General features: G+C 41.3%; 1 protein-coding gene across 2 annotated transcripts in view; it reads right to left on the reverse strand.

Annotated features, from left to right (window-relative positions):
* The window catches only part of POLR3B (RNA polymerase III subunit B), a 102,502-nt gene extending 82,134 nt beyond the window's left edge, over nt 1-20,368 (reverse strand). The window contains exons 1-9 of one of the 2 annotated variants that reach the window (XM_039230476.1): nt 20,082-20,368; nt 17,134-17,166; nt 14,315-14,371; nt 14,057-14,121; nt 11,312-11,387; nt 8,628-8,728; nt 6,017-6,108; nt 4,725-4,842; nt 2,180-2,288 (exon numbers count right to left, since the gene is read on the reverse strand). In XM_039230476.1, coding sequence (XP_039086407.1) covers nt 2,180-2,288; nt 4,725-4,842; nt 6,017-6,108; nt 8,628-8,728; nt 11,312-11,387; nt 14,057-14,121; nt 14,315-14,371; nt 17,134-17,166; nt 20,082-20,153 — 723 coding nt within the window. In that variant the 5' untranslated portion in view covers nt 20,154-20,368. Of the gene's footprint in view, nt 1-2,179; nt 2,289-4,724; nt 4,843-6,016; nt 6,109-8,627; nt 8,729-11,311; nt 11,388-14,056; nt 14,122-14,314; nt 14,372-17,133; nt 17,167-17,726; nt 18,792-20,081 lie in introns of those variants that run through there. The other variant, XM_039230477.1, reaches the window with a different exon arrangement.
* Nucleotides 20,369-27,141: the final 6,773 nt, after the last annotated feature.

The raw sequence follows: 27,141 nt of genomic DNA on the forward strand, positions 1-27,141 counted from the left end.
ACTTACAAACACATTAAGTTGCACAAAACATTAAAAAAAAAAAAAATCCCCTGCACCCTTCTGCATGTAATTGAATCCAGAATGCAGTTATTTCTTGAGTTATTTCCTGAATGTAGAACCTGGCTGATCTACATGTACTCAATATCCAGGAGTGGCCCAGGAACCCCTCCAGCGCCCAACATGAGCTTGACAGGAAAAGGCCCGTGCTCCCCCGCCTCCTGTGCCATCGTGGGTCACAAGTCCAACAGAACAAGTTCAAGTCCTTCTCTCTTACTCCACTGAGGCTTTTACTCAAATGCTTTTCCTTTTTATCCAGCTTAGTTACCGCCATCTCAGAGGCTCTCTTCCTATTTTCTCCCCTTGTGGCCCCTAGTCAGGATTCACTTCTGGCCCATGCACAGCCGGGCACGAGTCTCCTGGGCTGCTGTGCTCTCCGGAGTCGCCGCAAACCCTGAATGAAAGGATACTGAAGCGCTGCTCCAACGGGAAATGCACTTGTGTCCTGCAGGCCTCTGGTTACATTTTCTTCCAACCCTCAGTACAGAACCTAGTTTGACGTGGCTTTCTGGTTAAGGACGCCTTACTTAATGTACGTTGTTGACTCATCAGCACTGAATTCATGGCCAAGAGCACTTAACTCATGCCTGAACGAAGCTTATCTGACACATGTATTTTCTCCATAAGGCACATCACAGCCTTCCTGCGCTTTGAAAAGCTAGACAGCACGTCAGTCCCAGGCCTGGGGGCCATTTTAAACAGCAAAATCCCCCCCAAAAAACCACAAAAGTGTGAAAAAACATGGCACCAAACAGACCACTGTAAGGGCACCTGCTTACAGCTTGAGAGCAGAAACAAGAAGGCAGACTGTCACCTTCTTCGACCTCAGCTGGGAACGTAGAGCTTGGGGACTCCAAATTTGTCACTGCTCTGAGCCTGTGCATATCCGTGAATAACTGTAAAACCACTAATGATGATTTCAGGGTCGCAACTAAATTTTAGCAAGTAGGAGAACTGGCAAGTGCAAAATTCACAAATGCTGAGGGTCAAGTATATCGCATAACGGTGTTATTGCATTTTGCTTAATGACTAATGCTACAAGCGTTCATAAAATGTGGGGAACATTTAGGTCCCAGAGCAGGTTAAATGGGCCGCTGTGCGGTCATCTAACAAGTATGTACCATTTAAACATAATTTCTGAGTGAAAATATCTTTTGGGTTTTAAGTCACCAGTTCATAAACAAGCTGAAAAAAATCAATTTTAAAGATTCGTATTTATGTAGAAACACACCAGACTCCCCAAGTCCACAAAAAAACAAACTTGGGGGTTGCCTGGATGGTTCAACTGGTTAAGCACCCGACTTCGGCTCAGGTTGTGATGTCACAGTTTGTGGGTTCCAGCCCCACCATCAGGCTCTCTGCTGTGAGAAGTGGAGCCCGCTCCTCTGTCCCCCTTTCCCTCTCTCTGCCCTTCCCACATGCACATACTCTCTTTCAAAAATAAACACTAAAAAACAAACAAAACAAAAAAAAACCCCAAAGAAAAGTCCACTGCGAGGAATTCAGCCTACAGATAGCCCTGCCCCTGTTACAGCAGTTCTGTAAGAGCAAGAGATGTGTGTATCCACTGACAAAGGGATGAGTAAGTAAACTACTGTGCAGCCGTAGTGGGATAGTTCATCAAAAAGAAGGTGGTAGGTCTGTTTCAACTACTCATGTCACACAATCTCCAAGATAGAAGTTACAAAAAAGAAAACAAGCTAAGTGAAAAAGGATGCACAATGAATGTAAAAAAACCAGAACAAAACCCTCCTGTGTACTCATGTGCTGATACAGGCATAGACTATCTTCAGAAAGATGCACAAGAAACCAGGAACAGTGGTGTCCCTGGGTAGAGCAACTAGGTGGTTAGGTACAGGTGGGTGGAAGGTTTATTTTTCACTATATAACGTTTTGTACCTTAGACTTTTTTATTTTGTAGCTAGTAAAAAATAACAATTTTTAATATCCGAATCCCGATCTTAGTAGCTTTCAATTTAAAATACATTACATACCTATAACTTATCTATGCCACAAATCTTTCTATTCCTAAAACTCCTTACCCTCCAAATTTCTAATCACATTATGAAAACAAACCAGAGAAAGACTCCTTACAATTTCCAGTAGGTACCTGCAGCCTTACCTTAAATATGATTACAATGGGAATATCCTCTGACAAAGTATTGTGTCGCAAATAAAATCGACCTTGTTTCACAGCCATATTGGTTCTGCTCTTTTTCTCATGGGTGGAGCTACAAGGAAACAAAAGTTGGTTGAACTACGTCCTGGCCTGGTTTCAGGCTAGTCACATGCAACAGCAATGATCATTCATCAATAACGTTCACCAATCAATAACGATCTATAAGGTCCTTCCTAACAGATGCCTTTTAAAGATGTACAACTTGTCACTTCCACGAATATTTAAAATCACTACAATGTCCCTTTAGCTTTGAGATTACGGTGGAAGTTTTGTGGGTCAATGAGTGACACTCACCAATTCATTCTGATCTACTTCACTTCGATTCCACCTGAACTGCTTTGATTCGGTGTGGAGTATATTCATGAGCATTTTATACATCTCCAAAGATAAAGCTCAAAATGAGGCCCTATAACTAGGAGTGTTTAAATTAACAATTCAATAAAATATGTCTACACTCTTACTATACGTTGAAGCCAAAAGAAACTAAGAAATCTGCTTTTATTGGTATCTCTATTAGCTACAAAATTCTAAATGGATTCAAAAACATTTCTGGGGCACCTGGGTGGCTCAGTCGGTTAAGCATCTGACTCTTGGTTTTGGCTCAGGTCATGACCTCATGGTTCCTGGGTTTGAGCTCCGTGCTGGGTTCTGTGCTGACAGTAAAGGGCCTGCTTGGGATTCTCTCACCCTTCCCCTCTCCTTCCTTTTTTGTCCTTCACTCACTCACATGCATGCACGCTCTCTCTCTCAAAATAAATAAACTTAAAAAATAAATGGGGCGCCTGGGTGCCTCAGTCAGTTGGGCGTCTGACTTCAACTCAGGTCATCATCTCACGGTTCGTGGGTTTGAGACCCACATCGGGCTCTGTGCTGACAGCTCAGAGCCTGGAGCCTGCTTCAGACTCTGTGTCTCCCTCTCTCTCTGACCCTCCCCTGTTCACGCTGTCTCTGTCTCTCTCTCTCTCTCAGAAATAAGTAAAAAACATTAAAAAAATGAAATAAATAAAATAAAAAATAAGGTAGCCAGTAAGTTGGGTTTTCCGTCCCTTTCTCTTACCTTGTATGATTTTAAGTGAGAGAAAGGGAGTGACTGCTTTCTTAAAATTAATTAATTAACTTAAAAAAATTTTAAAAACCAAAACCAGGGGCACCTGGGTGGCTCAGCTGGTTAAGTGTCCGACTTTGGCTAAGACTGTGATCTTGCAGTTTGCAGGGTTGAGCCCCGCACTGGGCTCTGTGCTGACAGCTCAGAGCCTGGAGCTGCTTCAGCTTCTATGTCTCCCTGTCCCTCTGCCCCTCCCAGCTTGCTCTCTCTCTCTCTCTCTCTCTCTCTCAAAAATAAACATCAAAAAAAAAAAAAAAACCAAAAACAGTTCCAAGCTTAATTAGCCACAAGAGTAACTCCTACTGATCCGCCTGCTACATACCCTGCATGTTATGCTACATCCTCACGGCACTTACACTGTCCTCCATTCTAACACTTAGCTTTAACGTGTGTCTCCAAATCACATATGAGGAAACAAAGGCTTAGAGAAGATGTGTAACTACCCACCCAAGTCCCTCATAGCTACTGAACACCTTTGGGATTCAAATACCAATTCCCCGGCTCCAAAAAGTTGTGTAAAATAGGAAGACATGGATTGCAGAATTATTAGATCTGGGTTAAAATGCTGGCTACCTCTTCTGATCAGTTGGACCCCAAGCCCAAGGCCTATTACTCAGCAGTAAAATGGAGAGAATGCCACTTAACTTGGAGGGCTGAGGGGACAAAAAAGGTAGAGCACTGGTACCTCTGCTTGGCTCCTACTAACTACTCAATAAATGGCCATTATTGTTGGCTGTCCCTCCATCAGAAAGTGAAATTTTTAAAGTCTGAGTGAAGCAGTTCATGACAGGTCATCAGAAGACAAACTCTATTGTATATGGACACCACAACTATGCTACGATTTTTTTTATTCCCAGAATTCATTAATTTACAAATTTCAAGATACCTATGATAATAAATCGGCAAAAAGAAATTATAGGAATACAAGAGATGCTGTTGTAGAAAAAGGAGTACGCTGTGAAAGAGGCCAGTTAAGAAAACTAACAGTAAGATGTTAAGTCCATGACAGAATCCATAAAATATTAAATATAAAATAATCTGATTATATTCAATATAGGAATACACACGTAAAATGATCAAAGACTAAAAACAACACGAAAAACTGAAGAGTGGCTTTATATTACTTTTTTCAAAATTCCTTTACTGAAACAAAACTCAACTTGAATAAAATAACTAGTTGCTTTCCGACCAAGGTCTCACACACTTTTCATCACTAAATTTAAATCAATACACCGTGCTTACAGCCTCACACAATAAATTGAACAGTTAGATAAGTACTTTGCTGTCTGTTATCAGACATAACTGGCTACCTCTGTCCTGAAAGACAATCATGTGATGTTAAGAAATACTGATAATTCCGTTAATACCATCTCTGTTCCGTACCTGGTAACTGAAGCACCAACTGCCCCTTTCCTGTCAGCCTCCACAATGATCCTATTCTTTGATAGCTGCTCTTGGATAAGAATCACTTTTTCTACTCCTTTAACAATGAAGTAGCCACCTGCCAAAAGCAAACAAGGAAAGTTTCACCACCTATTCATTTGACAGTGTGATTTGTAACGACCGTGATCTCCTGCTCCATGGCGCTGACCAACACTTAGTTAGAAGGGGCTTGCTGATAACTGTTTTATGAATTGATAACCGTATCAGCAAATGATTTTATAAAAATGTGCAACAAGAAAATAAACTTGAGGCCAGGGAACAGATCTTACTGGCGTACATACCATCAGCACCTGACAGACACAAGAAGTAAATGAATAAACACCATGTTAAATGAATCAGTCTTCAAATTTCTTAAGCACAGAAATAACCAACAATCTTCAATATAAATTCAAAACTGCCCTAACTTTTCTAACATATCAGTGACAACAGTAGACCAGGATTATGTTTCCTAAAATTCCTATACTCAACAAAACCCATAAAACATTATCATAGCTTTTAATGCATGTAATTCAGAATAAGATAAAGTGGACTTCATTTTAATTTCAGAATATAAACAAAAAAAGCAATATATTTAACTTATGCAACACTCTGTTACAGTCTAGGAAAGTCATGTTCTTTGTTAACCTCTTTCCAAAATCTTCCGTGATTCTACACCAGTGTAACTTTAAAGGAATAGAGTAAAACAACTACAATGTGAAACATTCAATGTGAAACATGAATTAAGGAATTAAGTATTTTTTCTGTTACGTATTAAGCTTGAAACTTTACAAAATAAACTGCCTAGAAATAAGTATAAACATATATATATATATTTTAATTTTTAACAAAAGACTTTTGGTTTTTGCCCCTTTACTGCATTTAAAATAGCCTGAAGTGAACTTTTTTCCAACTAGCTAAATAAGTAAGTTCATAAGATTATTCTTTAATTTCTAGGCATACCAAAAGAAACCAGGGAGTAGAGACAAAGTCTGATAAACCATAACAATAAATCACCTCTTGGAGTGTTAAAGTTTTAAACCTGAAATAAAAGAGGAAGCAGTATACCTTTTAAAAATGTCGACTTAAAGAATAAAGTTGAAGCCAAATTTCCAGACGTTTTGTGAACAGAGTTTTGTCCAAGGTTATTATAAAGCAGAGAGGTAGGTATTGTTTTTGAGAAAAAAATGTTAAAGCAAAAGAAAGTCCAACAAAGGACTGGGGGCAGGGGCGAGCAATCCAGGAACCACACATACCTGGATCTAAAGGACATTCGTTCAGTTTGGCAAACTCTGCAGGCGTCTTCCCTGTTAGAACACAGTTTGAACTGCGCAGCATTATGGGCATTCTGTGGAAAATAAAAGATAATATCACATAAAGATGGTCAGTGGCAAAATGTCACCAAGGGGTCTGCATTTGTCTATGACTTTTTAGAAAAGGCACAGGAGGGGTAGTTACATTAAGAGCCAAGTGAAATGAAGTATTTCCTCAGGTACAGTGCTCTTCTCATTCAGGTAACAAAAACTCCAATGCTGGTTTTCCTTGAACTTGGCACACAGATTTTGGTGGTCTTCAGAACGGCAGCAGGTCTTCATTCATGGTCAACATGGGGGAACCCTCATTTGTTACGTAGAAATACCACAATGAATCATAATGCAAGAAACAAGACTATCAGGACTTACCAGGCAATCTTAAGAAAGAACTACACAAGACTTCTATGTGAAAAATATCAATTTAAAAATCTATGAATAGGCCAAATAATAGATCTGCCACTGCTGCAGACAGAAGTATTGAATTAAAAAAAAAAAAAAAAAAAGAGAGCGAGCTGAAGAAATTATTGAGAACATGTTTCAGAAAGACAAAGAGAAGGAATGTATGAGCGAGTATAACAGACAGGGAAGGACAGAGTGAAAAGGTCTCACAGACATCTAATCAGATTCTGGATGGAAAACACACACAATGGGCACGATGTCCTATTCAAAGAGAGTGTAGCGGCTACGGACTTTCAAAAACGTATGAACGCCATAAACCCACACAATCCTATCTACTCAGAATACATAAAAGGAACGTCACATCAAAACACACGGCAGTCAAGATACAATCATCAAAGATTTAAAAGCCAGAGAGAAGAAAGGCCGCTTGCCAACAAGGGGAGGTGACTGGACAAATGGCCGCACACCTGTAATTAGAGGAGAGCGGAGGGGCACGTGCAGAGTGCCCCCAAGTCCCCATCAAGCTAATTTGTGCGTTCTGTGAAGTCCTCATTCAGAAGGAGGTCCATGTAAGGATATTTTCAGGCAAAAACAGAGAAATTCAGACTCTTTAATAAATCGTATCTAACGCTGATGTACCAAGAAATAAAGGTATAAACATACCATTTAAAGACCTGGCTGGGGTGGCCACCAGAATAAGAGAAATGGTCAAAGGTTGGGAAGGAGACTGGGGGAGTTGAGGGGGGGCTTTGACTTTGCAGCAAATGTTCTCATCTGCTATTTAATTTGTTACCAAGTTAGGAACAGTACTTGGATTAAATGGAAATCTTTTTAGCTCAAACAGAGCGCACACAACACTTACACAAGGTAATGTCTGTAATGTAGATAGTGCATGGAACATACGAGCACTCTAATTCACAAAGGTCACTTTAAGGAATATAACAAATGCTATCATCTACCCCGAGTCTGCACATGGCAGGTGTTCACCAAATACTAGTTATATGCATGCCCTTCCCTGCCTCCTCTTAACTGTGATTTAAATCCTAAATTGTACTAGTTATGCTTTGCTCCTGTCTCTCTGGTCTTCCCTTCACAGTATTCAATCTGGGTAATAATTTATTAATGATCCAAGATTTAACTGGACACACTATGGTCCATGTATGAGAAAGGGAGAAGGTCTTAAAACTGATCCACAGTCCTGTTAAAACAAAGATGGATATTCTAATATCCCAACTTATTTCCCTGACTGAAGAATGAGGACAGAAGCAATACAAAGAGCATCCTTCCATTAGGACACTATAGGGGAAGGATTTGTTAAACCTGTATGTTTCCATCACTCTGAACCTGTAACAGCACTTACCAAATGGTACCGCAGTTATTCAAGCCTACCTCCCAGGGCAGCTGGGAATGAAGACAGCCAACAGGAGTTGTACCTACGTATCTTCTATTTACCAGACTACCCAGCGGAGTGTATGACAAGTGACCAGCAGCTAGTGCATATTCTCTGAACCCGCGGACATTTATCAAGCCCTTAGCACTTCTGAAGGGTGAATAAAACACTTGGGCAGGAATTATTTGCACTAGGTTTAAAGTCCAACACCATTATCAAATTCCCAATATTGTGGGTTTTGTCCATTTCTACAGGTGAGTCTGTATATTCCCTAGTTAGGAAAAGCAGACTGCAACAATGCTAGCAGATGTAATCTATCATTTCCAGCCTGTTTTAGGCAAATCAGTAACTTCTCCCTTAAATACTACTATACCAGGAACTGCTAAAATTCCAAGAAAACCCAACCTTAAAATACACATGAATCCACCACAAAGACCAGCCCAGGGGAGTTCACTGAAATGCTATCTTATCTAACGGTTCCCCAACAGTCTGGATTTCAGGAGGAAATGGAAGTATTTTCCTTAGCTTTACAGAAAAGATCTCACAGTTAAAAACAATAACCACAGCATTGCACTGGACACTGCTCAAGCACTCTGTCTGGGCTGACTCACTAGATCCCCAGAAAAGACTCTCATGAAGTAGGCACCACTTCCCACATTTTTCACATGAGGAAATGGGGAAAATGGAACTGTAGCACCTGCTTAAGGTCACCCCATAGGGCTAGAATGAGGGCAGTGTGGCTCTAACTCAGACGTCATTTCTTACCTGCCAATGGGTAAGGCATTACGGATGATCCTCTGGCTGCCTCGGGTATATTCAATATCCACTGTGATGGGGGCAGAGTATGTCATGTCCCGCAGCCGGCACTGAAAAAGAATCAGACACTCAATGTTCCCCGTTCCTGGAAAAGAAGCGGTCCTGAAGCATCCAAGAGCTCTACCTCTAGTAGAAGTATGGCCTATGCTGAACTGAGCTGTTCCATGTGCTGCCTTGAGAGCACTGGGAGTGAGGAGCCTGCCTTCTCCAGGAGGAATGATGCTGGCCACTGATCCAGACATCCCCACAGCATCGCTGCCTTACCAGCCTAGAAATGGAACAATAAATCTGGTGCTGACTTTCTTCTATCTGACGCCATCACCGGTCTGTCCCTCATCTTTGAAACAATGACACCCTTCTTTGAAAACTGGGTCCATGGAAAGTAATCAGTGTGCTTAACAAACGATATAATATCTAAAGTATACACATCCAGAAACTAAAAGATATAAACTGTACTTCCTTTTATTCACCAAATAAACTGAATCATGAAAACTCCTTAACAAGTGGTATCTTATAGAACACAAATAATTCATCGCATCATATTACAATTTCTGAATCATTTGGGGAACTTTAGAAATTACTGGTGTGTGCCTTAGCTGAATGAGGTGATGACTCGCTAAATGATGCCCTTACCTGAGTCATGATCAGACACAGCAAACCCCACCAAAATCTTCAACAACTTTCCTGTTTTACTGATGGTCCTCAGGTGGATTATACTCTTGAAAAGAAGACCTCTCTTAACATCAACCATAGAAATTCATGGTACTGAATCCTCTCTCTGGCTTCAACTGAACCAAAGGCAGTTAGGTTTAAACTTTTCCTGCCTTTCTTTCCCAGTGCCTGCAATCTGAAATATTAGATACTCCTACTACTGATGAATAAAAAATTGCTTATTTTATATTAATTAGATTCCGCTGCCTCCTTCAGGCCACGCCGAAGGCAGTGTGGCCTGGAGGCAGAGTGTACACCCCGCTGCCTCTGCCCCAGCACTGGCCCTGTCACTGCAGTTCTGCATCTTGGCTCCTCCTATGTGCAATGGGAATGAGAAGCATCTTAAGTCCCAAGAGTATAAGTACATATTTTTAGAATAGTACCTGGTATGGGCTACCTTACAGACAGAATCCCATTTTTATTAAAAAATCTAATGTAACATCATGATAGGTAAACATTTGTGTGTTTTAACAAAGTCCTCTCCTTGAAGTGGAAATGAAGTTCGACAGATGTGGTAAACACGAGGACCCTCTCCACAGGCCCCAAACTACTCCCGTGAGCTCCCTCTGCCCCCTCAGCCTCTGTTATCACAGGAGTGGGCGGCGCTGGGGGTCTGCAGCAGTGACCCCCCACCACTCCTGCTGTGGGTCCCCTGACTGCCCACCCACCTGCTCTCTGACTCTCCCCATTTCTCCAAGGATCAAAATCCCTCCAAGAAGCTTGTGCCCTGTCTAACTGCAATGATGCTCGTATTGTTTCTCCAACATCAGGAAGAATAATTATGACAACTGCGGCCTCTGGCTTCTTGAACTACTTCAAACTTCTTTGTCTTCTCTCTTCTCACACTCAGTGATCTAATTCAGAAGAGACTTGGAATTTGCTAATTGGCTAACTACTTCTTAAAAAAATGGAAAACTCCAGCAAATGGAGAAGGAATGGGGAAACAGGGAAAACCAAACTGGTGCACACATTTTCCAACATTCCAAACTTCAACACTTCACTTACTGTACCTTCCCTATCCTTCTAGGCTGGCAAGTGTGCAAGCCCTGGTGTTTGTTTGACGTATTTTGTTAGTTTACTCTCTCCACGAGCATATGAGCTCCCTGAGGAAGGAGAGGGTCTCATTTCTTTTGTAGATCTCTCAATGCTGAGGCACAAAATACATGTTCAACTGACACTTGAAACTCAGTGATTAAGTAACACCAAAATTTACCTGTGTGAAATGTCTGGTTACTTGACTGTACTTCCTATTTAACGATGATCAGACAACAACCCTAACTTTCTAACAACTTACCTGTTTAATAAAGATTCCCCTGCTACCTTCCCTAATTGCTTCTACATCAACACAAACTAGATAAATCTACAAAAATAATTTTCTTTCCTGAACCAATTCCCAATTATAGACACTAAGTAGAAGAATTTCAAGAAGAATCTAGAATGTGTTAAAAGCCAATAGACCTGTTCCAGAGCCCTGTAGCTCTGCTAAAATCCAGATATATAAATTTCCTTCCAACCCATTTCTTCTAATGGTCTGTGAGCCCCGGTCCTTGGTCTCCTCTGCCTAACACAATACCTGCTGACCCTCAAAACATATGCTCAGTCACCTGTGCAGATGGACAGCCCACAGTACCAGGCACAAGTGGCTGGCTGGGGCAGAGAATGAGGGCAGCTGCTCAAAAGCTCAGAACAGGACATGAACCGGAGGCACACTTAAATAACAGCACAGGTTAACTTGGAGTAAATGACAAATTAAATAGTGCAGAATTGTCTCCTAATATAGCATAATACAAGTGCTATTTTGGTTACCTTTATCTCATAAGAAATTTTTTTCCCTTTTTTAAAGTCATTTCAAGAGCATATATTAAGGGCACAAACCCTGAGTTAAGGCAAACAAGTTCAATCGTAGTAAGGTAGATAATTACCTCATGGGGGGATACTGGCCTAGTTACATTGAAGCTTTCTTCAACATCAGGAAGCCCGACATAGATATTAAGATATCTGAAAAGGAAATTATTCCATTACCAATTATACTTTTTCAACGAACATGTAAACAAGCTATTTTCCTCCCAAATGCAAGGATTACACTTTGACAAATACTTACCTTGCTAAGAATGATAAATTAAAAATTATAATTAGAGATCTTGAAATGGTAGTATGTATAGTTCTACAAAGGAGTAAATACTATCAAAATACTTTTAAAGAAATTACTTTTAAAAAATACTGGAAAGACAGCTTCCTAAAGATGATTATTTAATGAAAAAGAGTTACTAATCATGTAAGAAAGAAGAAGTTATAAGAGGAAAAAAAAGATACAGCCTTTCCTTGACTTACAATCAGGCTAACAGCCCAATAAACCCAACATAAGTTGAAAAGATTAAGTAGAAAATTCAAAGTACAACTTCTACTGAATGCATACAACTTTCACACCATCATAAAGTTGAAAAATTGTTATGCCGAAGCACTGCTAGTCAGGAACCATCTGTTATAAGCTCATTATGGCAAAAGAAACATAGGAAGAAAACAGAAACTAAGGAGACTGGTTACCTACTGGGAGTCTGGCAATAGGGTGGAAAAGAACTGGAAGGGAAGTGACAATTTCCTGAAAATACTTTTTTCTATAGCTCTCACACTTAACACCATGTTTCACATACTCAAAAAGTTACATGCATAATTAAAATCTACCAGGATGCAGAAGGGGACCCAAAATGGCATACAAACCTTCTGGCGTTACCAATGGATAAGAAACTGACCTAAGAAGGTGGGAAAGGAAACAACAAATCTAAGCTGCTTTAGAAACAGTATGTTGCTTGGATGTTGTAAAGATAAAGACAAAAAAGCAATATACAGATATCGTACTCTAACTTTATTCTCACAGAGGTATGAATGAGCTATTTTCAAACTATATATATTCTAGGACTGAATAAAGTAAAAACAGAGTGGACAATGAGAGCCAGGTTGAGGCACAGAAGTTACAAATAAGGAAAGAGGTTAGTTAGAATGAGACCTGTAGAGGTGGACTGAAATAGGAGGTGTCCGTACACTGGGTTTTTAAAATACATGTAAATGAGTAGGCTATAGAAAAACTGATGTGTTGATGTATAGGTTAGTATATATACATATATTTCCTTACTCTGCCTACCAAGGCTTTAGTATCCCTACCCTGGTTTTTAAATATGATTGTCCAAAAAAAAAAAAAAAAAAAGGGACTAAGGCTCCTTGGAAAAATAGTGGATTCCAGGTTAGGACAGGGAAAATACCAGATCAACCACATCTCATGGTGCCAGAAAGTAAAGGAGTGCTTGAAACAGAGCGGCAGTGTGCCAGAAGGTCATGGCAGTCAACCCGAAGCCTCTCTCATGGCCAAAGCTGGGACGAGTTAAGTAATAAAATGATACTGCTGGATTATGATCCATAAATTTAAATATAAAGGAGTTCATATTCATATGATAAAGTTAGAGAGATAAATAAAGGGAAGAAAAAGCTCTTCCTTACAACAGAATTCCAGTATTACTGGATTAAGGAATGACGGCAAGAAAGCCTCAGCAACAGGCAAACACACAGAACTGTTATGAGAGCCGTCCTTGCAGGCGACAGTTAGTAGGTATTTGCAAGTATCAATCAAAGGGTCTCCCCCTAAGGTACTCATTACAAAAGGAAAAATTGTAACTTTGCAGTGGACCAACCCACATATACCACCTCAATCAAGGGAACAAAGTTAAAACCACCAATAGTAAAATACACCGACACCTGTACCCTGATACGCCGTGAGAATGGCACAAAATGTTACTTCTGTGCCAAAAATGCACAACCCAATCAAATCATGAGCAAACACCATACAAACTCAGATTGAAGGGCTTCCTACAAAACGATGGATCAGAATTCTTCAAAAGTGACAAGGTGATAAAAGACCAAGGAAGCGTGAGGAACGGTCACAGGCTGGGAGGGACTAAGGAGACCTGAGAACTAATGGTCACGTAGGGCTCTGGACGGCATCCAGGGCCTGAAAAAAGACCTGAGTGGGAAAACTTGAAATAAGACATGCGGATTAGTTGATGGTATTATCATCAGTGCCAACCTCTTGGGTCTGCTCATTATGGTATGTTTCTGTACGATGTTAACATTAGCAGAGGCTGCACGAAGGAGAACCTGGAACTCTGTCACTGAGAAGTAATCTTCAGTAATTTTTAATGTTTTTTATTTTTTTCTGAGAGAGAGAGAGAGAGAGCGAGCACGTGCGAGAGCGAGAGACAGTGTGAGCCGGGGAGGGTCAGAGAGAGGGAAACACAGAATGTGAAGATAGGCTCCAGGCTCTGAGCTAGCTGTCAGCACAGAGCCTGACGTGGGGCTCGAACCCATGAACCGTGAGATCATGATGTAAGCCGAAGTCGGACACTTAACCAACTGAGCCACCCAGGCGCCCCATCTTCAGTAACTTTTCTTGAAGTTCAAAATTGTTCTATAAGATGTTTAAACCTAATAGTTTCAGTACTTTTCAACCATTACTCTACTTGTTATAATTAGCTTACTGATTAAAAATCAAGCGCTTGATAATTACCTTCTTACTAAGCAGATAAGGAGAGTTATTTTCATAGAGTTAACAACCACATTTACTTTAAAAAATGTTAGACGTAATCAAAGTAGCAAATCAAGAATAGTTGATTCCTTACTTCAAGTACCACATGGGGTCAGCATCACTTGTAACCTTTTCATTGGCTTTCATTATCTTCTTTATCTGTAGTGAAAAGAACACCATTAGGAACATCTCCAGCTTCCATCAATTCTCCTCTCTACTTTTTTTTCTTTTTTAAGTAGGCTCCACATCCAATGTGGGGCTCCAACTCATGACCCTGAGATCAAGAGTCGCATGCTCCACCAACTGAGTCAGCCAGGCACCCCTCTCTCTGCTTCTAGGCCCTGCTGCTTACCTCCACGTTGATGAAATAGTTGAATGAATCTATATGCTGTTTCACAAGGCCTTTCACCTAAATGCACAAAAAATAAAAAGCAGGTTACTGACAAAACAACATCCTATGTCACTGACTAACCACAGATGATCTTCAGATTTTTCTCAAAACCGAAGAGAGGGGGAAAAAAACGTAAATTTCACTTAGTAGAACTTAACTCATATGTGTCCTCATTCCATTTCTCCTCTATCCAACTAATACACTCTTAAATTTTCCTCCTTGGGAATCAACCCAACACGTGGAATTCAGGATAGGAGTATTGAACATACCTAATGACTCCCCATAAGCTAACAAATAAGGCAAGATTTTCTCTGCCTACTTTGAATTTGCAGAGATACGACGTGTCCTGCTATCGAAAACACTGAAACGTTAACAGACTCTAAAATGTTAGAATTTAAAAAGACCATATATATTATTTTTTAAAAATATTAATCTCCAAGCACAATGAGTTCAGCAGTGCTAGAACATTCCTAACACATAATTACAGAGCCTTTGCTTTAATTACACTTCCTTTTTGGGATTTCACTGGCTTACAAAGAAACCATCCCATTTAGAAGCAGTCCTGGGGCGCCTGGGGGGCTCAGCTGGTTAAGTGTCTAACTTCAGCTCAGGTCGTGACCTCACAGTTTGTGGGTTCGAGCCCCACATCAGGCTCTGTGCTGACAGCTCAGAGCCTGGAGCCTGCTTTGGATTCTGTGTCTCCCTCTCTCTCTGCCCCTCCCCCACTCATGCTCTGTCTCACTCTCTCAAAAATAAATAAATGTCAAAAAAAAATTTTTTTTTTAGAAGCAGTCCTTGGGGGAAAAATTCCAGTTTCCAGTCCTTGGATTTAACTGTCCTTCTGGAGAGAAAGTCTGTTTATTTACTGCTCTCAACAGTCTGTTGATTTACTCTATCTCCTCTTCATGATGTGATGTCCAGGCAAACAGGAACTATTCAACTATGTCTTACATGCCCACCTTCTGGACCCATCACAGCAGATGGCCTGCTCCCGGGCATGTGCTCCGGTTGGTCAGTGTTCCTTCTAACACAGGCACCCTGAACTCACGGACAATGTTCTCAACAGTCTGCCCAGCACACCGCGGGTTCCTGCCTCCCTCACTCGTGATGTTACACCACCACTATTAAAAAAATCAAAGCCACCTTACAGACTCGTCAACTAAAACACAAAAGGTAATTTTTATCTTCACAGAAAAATGCTATCAAGGCAAACACCCCCAATTTGGTACTTGTACAAAACTAAGTATGTTTGTCCCCCTTCACTGTTGTCACCCCACCCCAAGAACAGAGTCTTGATAGAGTCTTGATTATGTTGGCCAACAGCACTGGCAGCCTCATAAGCTTGGTGTTCCCGTCTTTAGTTATGTACTAAAATCCTCGTACCTTTATTCCTAGATGAATAGATTTCAAGGTGTTCCAAGCAAAGGAGAATCCCAGCTTTGAATGAATGAATGAATGAAATAACCAGTCTTATTCTCTATTGAACCCTCAATCTCTTCTTGGACTTTGTGCCACCAGTTGTGTTCTCTTTTTTGAATCATAAATACCGCCCTTTCTCCTCTGCTTAGATATAGTTTCTTAAAAAAAAAAAAAAAAAAAAGTTATAACTAAAAAAAAAAAAAAAAGCCTTCCCTTGACCCTATTACCACTTTATTTCATTCCTGGTCACTCTTCTTAAAACCTCTCAAATAGCTTCCTGTTGCTGTTAAAGAGAAGCCAAAGTCCTTAGCATGGCTTTCAAATCTGGTCAGAACTCTGGGCCTGACAGCTTCCCCTGTAACTCCCTTAGCATTCTCCCTTCTGCCTGTAACACAGAACTAAGTCAGAGAAGACTCTACTCATTTTTCAAGCCTCCATTCTTTCATTTAGCATGCTTTCAGCACCCATCCACGCTGTAGTATATCAGCACTTGATTTCTCATGGCCAAATAAAGTAACAGTCCATTGCATGGGTAAACCATATTATTTACCCATCCATCAGTTGAGGGTCGTTTGGGTTGTGTCCACTTTTTGGCTACTATGAACATTTGTGTATAGGTTTTTGTGTGAACATGTGTTATCATTTCTCTTGAGTAAATACGGAAAATTGCTAGATCTCATGGTAATTCTGTTTAGCCATTTGAGGACCTGCCAGGCTGTTGTCCAAAGCAGTTGCAACATTTTACATTCCCACCAGGAGACTTCCAAGTTCCCCACATGCTCATCAACATGTTACCTTTCTTTTTAATCACTGCCATCCTAGTGGGTGTCAAGTGATCTATCACTGTGGTACCACTTATTTCTTAGCATAAGCCCTTGAAAACTGAATTAAATCCTAGACTAACCTTATACTCAGTAGTCCCTGTGACTATCCACACATCCATTCCAGTCAAACAGACTGGTCATTGGTCCCTACAGATATGGAAGGTCTCCTTCAGCACTTTTATCAAGGCATGTTCTCGGTATTATACCTTTCAGCTTGCTTAAATCCTGTCCTGAGATGTGGTTTATGTCTCACCTCCTTTGGGAGACCTTCTCTGACCACCTGGAACATCACCACTTTTGCCAACACCACTTTGCTACTGCACATACTACATACTATCTCTAAAATTATATTACCACTCTCCCAACCAGCACCTTAGACATAGTCTAATTCCCTGTATTTCTAGAATATAACAAATTACATCGTTGTGCAAAGTCAAAAATTATTAGTTGCTGATAAACATTTAATCTTTTAAAAAAGAGGAATTTGACTCTTTTCATCTGAAAACAAACCACTATTATTAAAAGTTAAACAATTACCTTTAAAAATGCTGGAAGCAGCCTCCATTTTTCCTGTGAACCAAAACAAAAATATCAAAACCCTGTGCCAGCAATCACAGTATTTTTACAAGAAGTTATTTTAATATGCCAAAAATGACTTACTTTACCACAGAAAGTAAAAGAAAATAAACCAAAATGAAAAGAACAATTTTAAAATGTTAACCACTTTTACGGAAATCATATATGTGTGCGCACGTGCATACAAATGTATGTATACACACACAGATTTCTTAAGCAGAATATACTTTAATCTCTTGATGATCCAAGCACTCTTCATACTTTTATTCTCGTGACTCCTCCTGAGCAGAAGGCCGGTCCAGCAAAAAAAAAAAGGTGGCAAGGAGTGCTCAGGGAGGGAAGCAAACTACCTGGAGAAGGTAAAAAAACATTTCTCAAGAAAGAGGAGATGTGGGAGCAGGGGATCTGTGGAATATATAGATCTGTAACTTCCTTTCAATTTTGCCATGGTCCTGAAACTACTCTAAAGAAAAAAAAATTAAGTCTACTAAAAAAAAAAAAAAGGGAAGGGAGTCAGGCAAAGCTAATCTATGAGGACAGAAATCAAAAGGTACCTGGGTAATTCAGTCAGTGGGCATACTATTCTTGATTTCGGCCCAGGTCATGATCCTAGGGTCTTGGGGGATCAAGCCGTGTTGGGCTCTGTGCTGGGCATGAAGCCTGTTTGGGATTCATTCATTCTCCATTCTCCCCACCTTTTCTCTGTCCTAAATAAAGCACCTAAATAAAGGTGCTTGGGGGAATAAACTGAAAAGCGTTCACAAGGGAACTTTGAAGGGCGACAGAAATGTTCTAGATCTTATACTGAGTGGTAGTTATTTGAGTATACATAACTGTCAAAACAAATGTAACTGAACACTTGGTATCTGCACTTTATTGTATGTAAATCTACAATGAGGAATGAGAGACAAATCCAGAGTAGAGTAGAAAGATCTCAGGGCAGGACAGGGGAGGTGGTGGGAAAAGTGGCCGGAGAAGCAAACAGATGGTCAAGATGTTAGATTTTGCCCTAAGAGCACAGGGCAGAGACTGAAGAATTTTAACCAAAGGAGCGACATGATCATTTAAACTGACTCTGGCTACAGAGCAGAGATCAGGTTGGAGTGAGACCAGTCAGCAGTCTAGGAAGTAAGAGAGGACAGGGCAGTGGTTCCTGCTTGGAGAAGAGCAGTAATGAAGCTTCAGACTTGAATGGATTTACTAGGCAGGAGCCTAAAGATGTGATGGTGGATTAGACAAAGTGGATCAGGAAAAGGAATGATCAGGAATTACTCCTGAATCAGAAGCAGCCTGGAACTTTGATTCTGGTCCCTTCAAAGCTCTGCGAAGTCAGGTAAAATTTACAAATTCTTTAAGCTTATTCCTTCCTGTCTTTGGAGAAGCAGTCTCTTCATTTTAAGGATGAAGACTAAAATCAGACTGGCAGAGTCCAAAATCCAGATCAGCTACTTAAGAGCTTTCTGGCACTGGATTCATTACATAGCCTCTCTGGGCTTCAAAAGTCTTTCATTAGCAAAATGGGGTGAAAATAGTGCTTATTTCAGAAAATTAATAACGCAACCCATGTTACCTATGAGCCTGCCACAGAGCAAGTGGTCAGTAAATGCTGGCTCTTAATATTAACTTTTTTTAAAAAAAATGTTTCAATATTTTTGTGAGAGAGAGAGACAGACAGACAGACAGACAGCAGGGGAGAGACAGAGAGAAATACAGAATCTGAAGCACGCTACAGGCTCTGTACTGTCAGCACAGAGCTGGACATGGGGCTTGAATCCACAAGTCTGAGATCACGGCCTGGGTGAGGTCAAACACTTAACCAACCAGGCCACCCAGGTGCCCCGTGAAAAATCCAGTATTGCCTGATGATCATCAGTGTATTTATTGCAGGCATTCATGTATTGAATCTGATATAATCAAAATTAACTTCATTAACCTGTCAAATATATAAGAAATAATTGCAACCCAATAGATTTCCCTGACCATGTCACTGTCCAGCTTACTCCCTTCAATAGCATCTCACAGCTCCTTCAGAGGTGTGTGAAAGGTCAAAACGTTTCATAATCAAGACCCTCACCGACCTATTTTTCATCTCTCTTCCTCCACTTTCCTTCACTCTAGTAGTTTCTCGGAAACATCAGGCGGTCTGTCCAACCATCCCACCTACCGAGATTTAAGTATCCTGTTCCCTCTACCTGAAAGCTTTCCCTTGACGATTCCTCCACTCCCCCCACTCCAGGCCAGTAAAGACTGAGGCCCAGAGGGATTACATTGCCTTTCCAGAAAATAAAACTACGTCCACAGCTGAACTTCAGGCAGCTCACGGCGGCGCAGTTGTCCCTAACTTATGATTATCTCATGAAAGGTACGGGGTTACGCCCCAAAATACACAATTTCTTTTTTCACTCAAAACGTTCTGAGAAAGCTTTCAGGCCGTGTAAAATACTCCTGAAGTCCAAACTTGAATTCCGGGTTAAAAGGATTACTAGCCCGGCATCCAGACGATTTGGTTTCACCACCAGCAGCAAATGCGGGAGCCCACACGAAGGTGGCCTAAGGCTCCCTGGACCTCGGTGTCTTCTCTACCCCGCGAGAGTGCACTAGGTCCCACCAGGTGGGCGCGAGGGCCAATCCTGTCCTGACACGCACACAATGAAGGGGCCCCAGCCCGCTGACTGACACACATGGACGCCGAAAGGGACCGGGGACCCCGGCCCCAGGCAGCGAGTGCGCGCGGCTCCCCCGCTCCTCAGCGCTCGGCCGTGCACGTGCACGCGGCGGCCCGCTCCGGAAGAGACCCGCTCCTTCGTCCTAAGCATGCGCAGAAGCCGCCGCCCGCCCCCCTCCTCCGGGGGCAACGCCTCCCGCGGACGCTCCCGGCCCCTTCCGCTCTCCGCGTGCCCGGCCCTCACCTCTACAGTAGAGATGGGTGCAGCCAGCTGCTCCGGGGTCAGGTTCCCAAACTCTTCCGCAAGCACGTCCATGCTGCGCTGCTCCCGACGAAGGAAGCAAGCAGGACCGCCACGCCCGCCTTGGCTTCCCCAAACTGCAGCACCAGTGAAGAGCGGTGCGCGGAGGCCTATACGGTCCCCACCGCGCAGGTTACTTGGTGTCGTGATAGAAACGTTCCGCCTCCTCCCGGCCCGAACCTGCGGTGGAACCCGGATGTGGCTGAGGCGGAGCTGGGAAACTGCGCCCCCTGGTGTCGCTTGGAAGTCTCTGTCGGAGACCAGCGGAGCGGTTCAATGCCAGTTATCTCATAATTGAGACCAATAGAGCTTATTGGTTCTAATTGTTTAAACAATTCAAAGAAAAGGGTAAATGGGTAATTTTCACAACCTGAGCCACCGTGGCAGCGATTTTATTTAATCCAATCCAAAACTACACGTTGTATAATATGGAAAAATAGGAAATTTAACAAATGCTTAGTAGTAGGGGGTTGGTTAAAAAATTATGGGACGTGCATGTGTTGGAATATTATACAACCATCAAAATTACCTAAAGTGAGGAGGATTTAACTCACTGGAGAATTGAGCATAACAGGACAGTAATTAACACTTATATTCTCGAAGGACTAGAGAGAAGATCTGGGAAAAAATACTAGGATATGGAGAAATTTAGTTTGAAAATATGACATTGCAAATCAGTAGGCAAAGACAAGTTATCCAAAAAATGATGGTGGAGCAGCTGATTAGCCATTTAGAAAAAAAAAATCTAAGTAAATCTTTATGGATTAAATGAATAAATGTTAAAACTTTAGAAGAAAATATAAGAATATATTCAAAAGATTGAGGTTCTGAAAGCCTTCAAGAACAGCAACACAGAAATCCTAATGAAAAATATTCATAGATTTGATAACATAATCATAACCACAGTTTTATTCCATGAAAATTCCAGAATTTTCTGAACAGATTTTTAAAAATTTACCATACATAAAGCCCTTTAAAAACACAAGTTGGAAGAAGACAAAGGATTGGTAGCCATACTTTAGAATAAAGTCATACAGATCGATAGGAAAAACTCCCATTGGAAGAGAACAAGGCAAGATGTCAACTATTGTTTAATTGGTACACGGTTTCAGTTTGGAAAGATGCAAAAATTATGGAATTGAGCAGCGGTAATGGTTGTGCGACATCATGAATGTACTTAAGGACACTGGACTGCACGCTTAAAATTGGTTATAATGGGGAGCACCTGGGTGGCTCAGTCAGTTGAGCTTCTGACTCTTGATTTCGGCTCAGGTAATGAAATCCCTGTTCCTGAATTCAAGCCCCATGTCAGACGCCTTGCTGGCAGCGTGGAGCCTGCTTGGGATTTTCTCTTCCTCTCTCTCTGCTCCTACTCTACAAGCTCACTCACTCTCACCCTGTCTCTCAAAAATAAATAAAGCTTTAAAAGAATGGTTATAATGGTTAAATTTCTGTGTATTTTGCCACAGTAAATTATGAAAAGTTGTAAATACACGTATGCCATTTTCTCATTGTGACTGTGTAACTCGTGCGTGAGGTTAATATCTAAATTACCTGCTTCAAGTAAATTTCAGTGCCTGTATTTTCTAAGCATTGCGCTGAAATCTGAAAGTAGGAGAAGAGAAAGAAAAATTAAAAAGGTTAATTAAAAATTAACCCCATTCTTGAAGATCTTACACTTTTAACCTAAAGGGACACATTAACTTTTGTATCATCCTTGTGAATTACCAGAGAGCAACCTATTTAGAATCTAGGCTGGAAAGGACTATGAAGTGATTTTAGATGGCACGGATCTCAAGTTTGGCCCAGATGTATTGGCTTACTGCTCCAAAGTCCTCTTGGCTTTCCATTCTCATAGTGATTTTCCAATTTTAGCATGCATCTGAATCACCTGGAGGGCTTGTTAAAACAATCTCAATTTTCATATTAGGCAGGTTTGGACCAGGGCTTGCAAATTTGCATTTACAGTAAGTTCCCAGGTGATGCCCCTGAATAAATTTTTGTTGAATAAATCGCTTGAAAGAAAATAACAGAATAAATGTTAATAAATTTGATATTTCATTTCATTTTTTAAAAAGCTTGCTTTTTAAAATGTTTCTTTTTTTTAAACTTCTTAATGTTTATTTATTTTTGAGAGAGAGAGAGAGAGAGACAGAGTGTGAGTGGGGGAGAGGCAGAGAGAGAGGGAGACACAGAATCCAAAGCAGGCTCCAGGCTCTGAGCTGTCAGCACAGAGCCTGACGCGGGGCTCAAACTCATATACCGTAAGATCATGACCTGAGCTGAAGTCGGACACTTAACAGACTGAACCACCCCGGTGCTCCTGTTTTCTCTTGAAGGGATGGATCAGGTAACAGTGAACCCAGAGACCTGCAATGGCAACAATTAGCTGATACTGAGTGGTGTTGGGGCGCTTAGGCCACAGCTGCTACAATCCTTGCAATCCTTCCCTTATTACACCTGCTTCCCTTCTTTCGCCCCCACCAGATATTAGCACTTACCCTCAGGTCAACCTGTGACTTCTTTCTGATTCCCTAAAGAACTGAATTTAAAAACCAAAAATCCAGGAACAGTCTACTGACTTCTCTGTTTTCTGCTGTCACATCCTTTTTCTGAGATATTAGTGCAAAAAAAATTCATGGTCTGAATAGAAGGCTGGCATTTGGGGAAGGGAAATCACAAAGGGAAAAATGGCTGACACCTTGGAATACTGCACTATCACTTAAGTATAAAATGTTGCGGTAGCCAGATGAGAAGGTGACTGATGCCGTGGACAAGTGGGTAGGGAAATGGGGGCATTGGTTAAAGGACAGAAAAAGAAAGGGGAAAGCAGAGGTGTCCAAGCTGAACTTCCATTTACTGAGCATTTACTCTTTGCCAGGCATTGGAATAACCACTTCATGTGCATTCTCTGATTTAATGATCAACTGCAGGGAGGTAAGTATGATTATCTCCACCTGACAGGCGAAGAGACTAAGGCTCATAGGGATTAAGAAATTTGCCAAGCAGAGCTGGAATTTAAATCCATAATTATCTAAGATGCTTTCAACTGCTCTATCATAATAGCACACTGGATGGATGGGTGGCAGAAGATATTTCAAGCAGAGAAAAACAGCATGAGCAATAGCATGAAGACTTTACACAAAAACCATATTCTGGCAATTGAGGTGGTCCTCCATAGGGCTTGTCTACAAGGAAGTGTCTGTAGGTGACACTAGAAAGATCCATTGGGGCTAGGCCATTATTAGCCTTTATGCCACGTTAAAAAAATAAGACCTTATTCTGAGAGGCTTCAACATGAAGATACTATAAACAAAAAAGGATTATCTTCTCTTCTTCAAAACCTCGATGCATCCAGACTGGGAGAAAACATGTGTGATCCTGGTTTCCAAACTTGAATAAATTCATAACAGAACTAGAAAAGGCCAGAACAATGTTGGAGAAAGAATATGGGCTTTTCAGTCTGAAAAGGCAAGGGCAAAGAGGGATTCTGTGAAGCCTATCACTTCATAAACAGCAAGGTGGGGGGGGGGGGGGACATGGACTGAAGTCTCTAACTACTGTAATCAGAAAAAAACAGCTTGCATTTTGAGCAAGGGTGGATGGTCTGAAACCTCTTGCTACCTGACATGCCCACAAAGCCCTTCCCTGAAAAGCCTTGCATTGTGTCATGGGACCCAACCATGCTCTGAGAACTGATTGGGCCAGGAACCTGCCAAAGCCAGCCATGTAGGGGAGCCAAGGTGGCTTGTCATGCATGAGAATCTGACCCAACGCAGGAGAGTCGGGTAGATGAATGTCTGTACTGACTAATGGCAATTAGACCCAATCACTTCTCTCCTGGGATGTTATTGAGAGGTACCAAAAGGGAGGGCAGCCACAGAAAAAAGCAGAGAAGCAAAATACCAAGGAAGCATTTGGTAGCATCACGACAGTGAGAAATGTTTTTGATTGGGTGACTTAAGGAAACCAATATAGCAAATAGTTTAAGAGCACACATTCCAGGGTTAGACTCTTTGGTGGGTTTAAAGACAACCACCAGCTCTGTAACCTTGGACAACTTCTGTAGCTAATCTGAGCTTCATTTGCATCTACAGAAATAAAGATAAAGCTTCCCTCCAGGGTGTCATGCAGTTATAGGAGATCATGTGTATAAAGTGCTTGGGGTGCTCCTTGCCATATGGTAAGTGCTCAGTGGCTATTATTATTTTATCCTGAAAGAAAAAAAGAACTAGGGGCACCTGGGTAGCTCAGTCAGTTGAGCGTCAAATTCTTGATTTCAGCTCAGGTCATGATCCCAGGGGTGTGGGATTGTCTGTCTGTCTGTCTGTCTCTCTCTCTCGCTCACACTCTCGAAATAATAAAAAAATAAAGAATTACGTTCAGATTCTCCATCAAGCCTACGAGCGCAGCTGTTGAGACAGATTCTTGTGTTTTCTTTCTTTTTAAAGCCTTGCAATAAATCCCTTGGTTCCTTTTCCTTGAAATCTGAAAGATGCTAACATAGTAAGCTTAGAAATGAAAAAGATAAAGCTTCACCCCAGAAATAGAGAACTAGAAGACACAAGTCGGTGATATAAACGTCCTCTCTAAAAGGTCAGATTAATTGTGGGGGATAAAGTCATAAGTGACTAAATAAAATAAGAACATGTTGGGTTTGTCACTTTCCTTTGCAGTTGACACTAAGGACAATAACTGCAGCCTTCTACATACCCTTGTGTTTCTCTGCCAATGACAATCTTGGGCTTAATGAACCATGGTTCTGATGAGGAATGACAATTTCTGTTCTTATGTACTTATGTACTTGACCATCACATCTCACAATACTAAAACCTCCTGAAGCTTGAAAGAGATTTAGGACTAATAAATTACAGTTATTTTAATGTATTCTGACTACATTATGCTTTAGAATTTGCAGATGATTTTGAATACATTATCTCATTTGATTCTCACAACATCTTTTGAGAGGTAGGGTAGGAAACAGAGGCTCAAGGAGATTTAAAACACTGGCTTGAGTTCAGAGAGCTGTTAAGTAAAGGAAGTGAATTCAAACTCCAGGCTTGTGACTCTCAGTCCCATGCTACTTTTACTAAACCATGAGTAGAAAATTTTGGAACTTAACATCCCCAGAGGTGGAACAGGCTGAACTTTAGTCTCGAGAAGGGTTTGAGTTAGAAATAAAAATATGTTGCACAAAGATCGCACACTCTACACCCATGGCATACTTGCCAACCAGACACAGAACTCTTTACTGCTCACCATGGATCTGGCTTCAAAATCCTCTCAACGTGGCTCTCTGGAGAACTACTATTAAAAGATCAAAGCAGGCACATGGTTTTAAACCTATTTTCACGAAAAGAAGGTTCATGGGGCTTATTTAAGAAAGCTAGAGGGACCAGCGGTAGAGACTGCTATTGCTTACCCATATATCAGCCTCTTCTTTCTTGACCCATAATCTTGCCTCCCTTGCAGTGAGATGAGGCCACATGATTGAGTTCTGGCCAATGAACAATGAGTGAAAGTGGGTAATCCTTTTCTTTCCCTATCTGCTGAGGGAAATGGAGACTTTGAAGAGCTTAGGAGACAGCAGTCACAGGACAGTAGGAAGTTGGGCTTCTTCTACTACTGAATGGAGTAGCACCTCCTCCCAGCACACCACCCTATCCCCTGCTTTAAACTATAATTTGAGAAATGTGGGTATATGAGGCCACTGAGACCTGGAAGCTATTTGTTCAGCAGTTCATCTACACACACACACACCAGTAATGGTTGACTTCACATGCCTCTGCCCTTCCTTGAATCATCTTTTAGCATTATTCTCAGAGGCAATGCTGGATTGGGTGGGTGGTCACACACATTTCTCAGATTCAAATTTTAAAGACCTTACAAATGTATACTTTGTGGATTTTTTTTTCTCTCTCTGCTCATCAACAACCCTCTTCCATTTGCAGTCTCTAGTTGGGTGACCTTGGTGGGACCATGGGAGTCTAAGGGTCAGCTACTCATTCATTCCATCTCCTGCAAATCTAAGCCTGGGCACTTGGCCTAAATTCTTCTAACAGCTTGTTCATTCCAGGTACTTTGAACCTTGAGCAAATAGGTGAAGAAGGAAGGACAGTTGAGAAATCAATTTCTGAAGCCATAGGACTGCATCCAGCTTGGCCGGAGTCCTGCAGCTCAAATTGCCCTGGTTCCTACCCATTTTCCAAGCCTGATTCCCCAGATTAAGAAGATTCCATGAGGTATTTAATACCTATGCTATAAGCTCCCTTTCTGCTTCAGCTGACCTGGGTCCATTTCCGTTGTTTATCCCATGTGTTCATGTGTGAGTGCATATATGTATACACACTCCACACAGAGGAATATTCCAGCACCAACAGCGGGTGTTCTTTGCCAGGGTAATCTTTCCAAAACATAATTTCCAAATACATAATTTCTAAAATATAACCTCTCTTATTTCAAAAGATTCTGATTCTTTATCTATTTCAGGACAAACCCCACAAATTTTAGCATAACATCCAAGAACCTTTTTACCTCTCTCGTTTCACCTCTCCTCACTCCCACTCTTCTACCATATGCTGGTCGTTGGCTTTCCATTTCTCCATACCACCATACTCACCATGAACTTGGCCTATTGTGCCTACCCCTTTCTTAGCCTCCTGGCAATTCCTGATGGGTCCTGTTGTAGCTCAAGAATGATCTCCATAAAATAGAATTTGATGGTATTTGCTTTAGCACTGTATGTACTTGTTTTCTAGTCTTTATTATACTTTGTTCACAAGTTTTTCCTGCTTCCTAGATTATAAGCTTCCTGAGGACAGTGTCTATCTAGTCATCTGGGTACCACAACACCTAGGATACTTTTGAGCATATAGTATATGCCTAGTATGTATTTGCTGACTCACTAAGTGAACATGACCTGATCTCTGTAAGGCTCTGACAATCACCAGAAGAATCATTCTAGAAGAACCACAATAAAGACTGTGCAGTATTCCAGCCCTGA

Source organism: Hyaena hyaena, unplaced genomic scaffold (genome assembly GCF_003009895.1).
Source record: "Hyaena hyaena isolate Hyena2069 unplaced genomic scaffold, ASM300989v1 scaffold_46, whole genome shotgun sequence".
Lineage (NCBI taxonomy): Eukaryota > Metazoa > Chordata > Mammalia > Carnivora > Hyaenidae > Hyaena > Hyaena hyaena.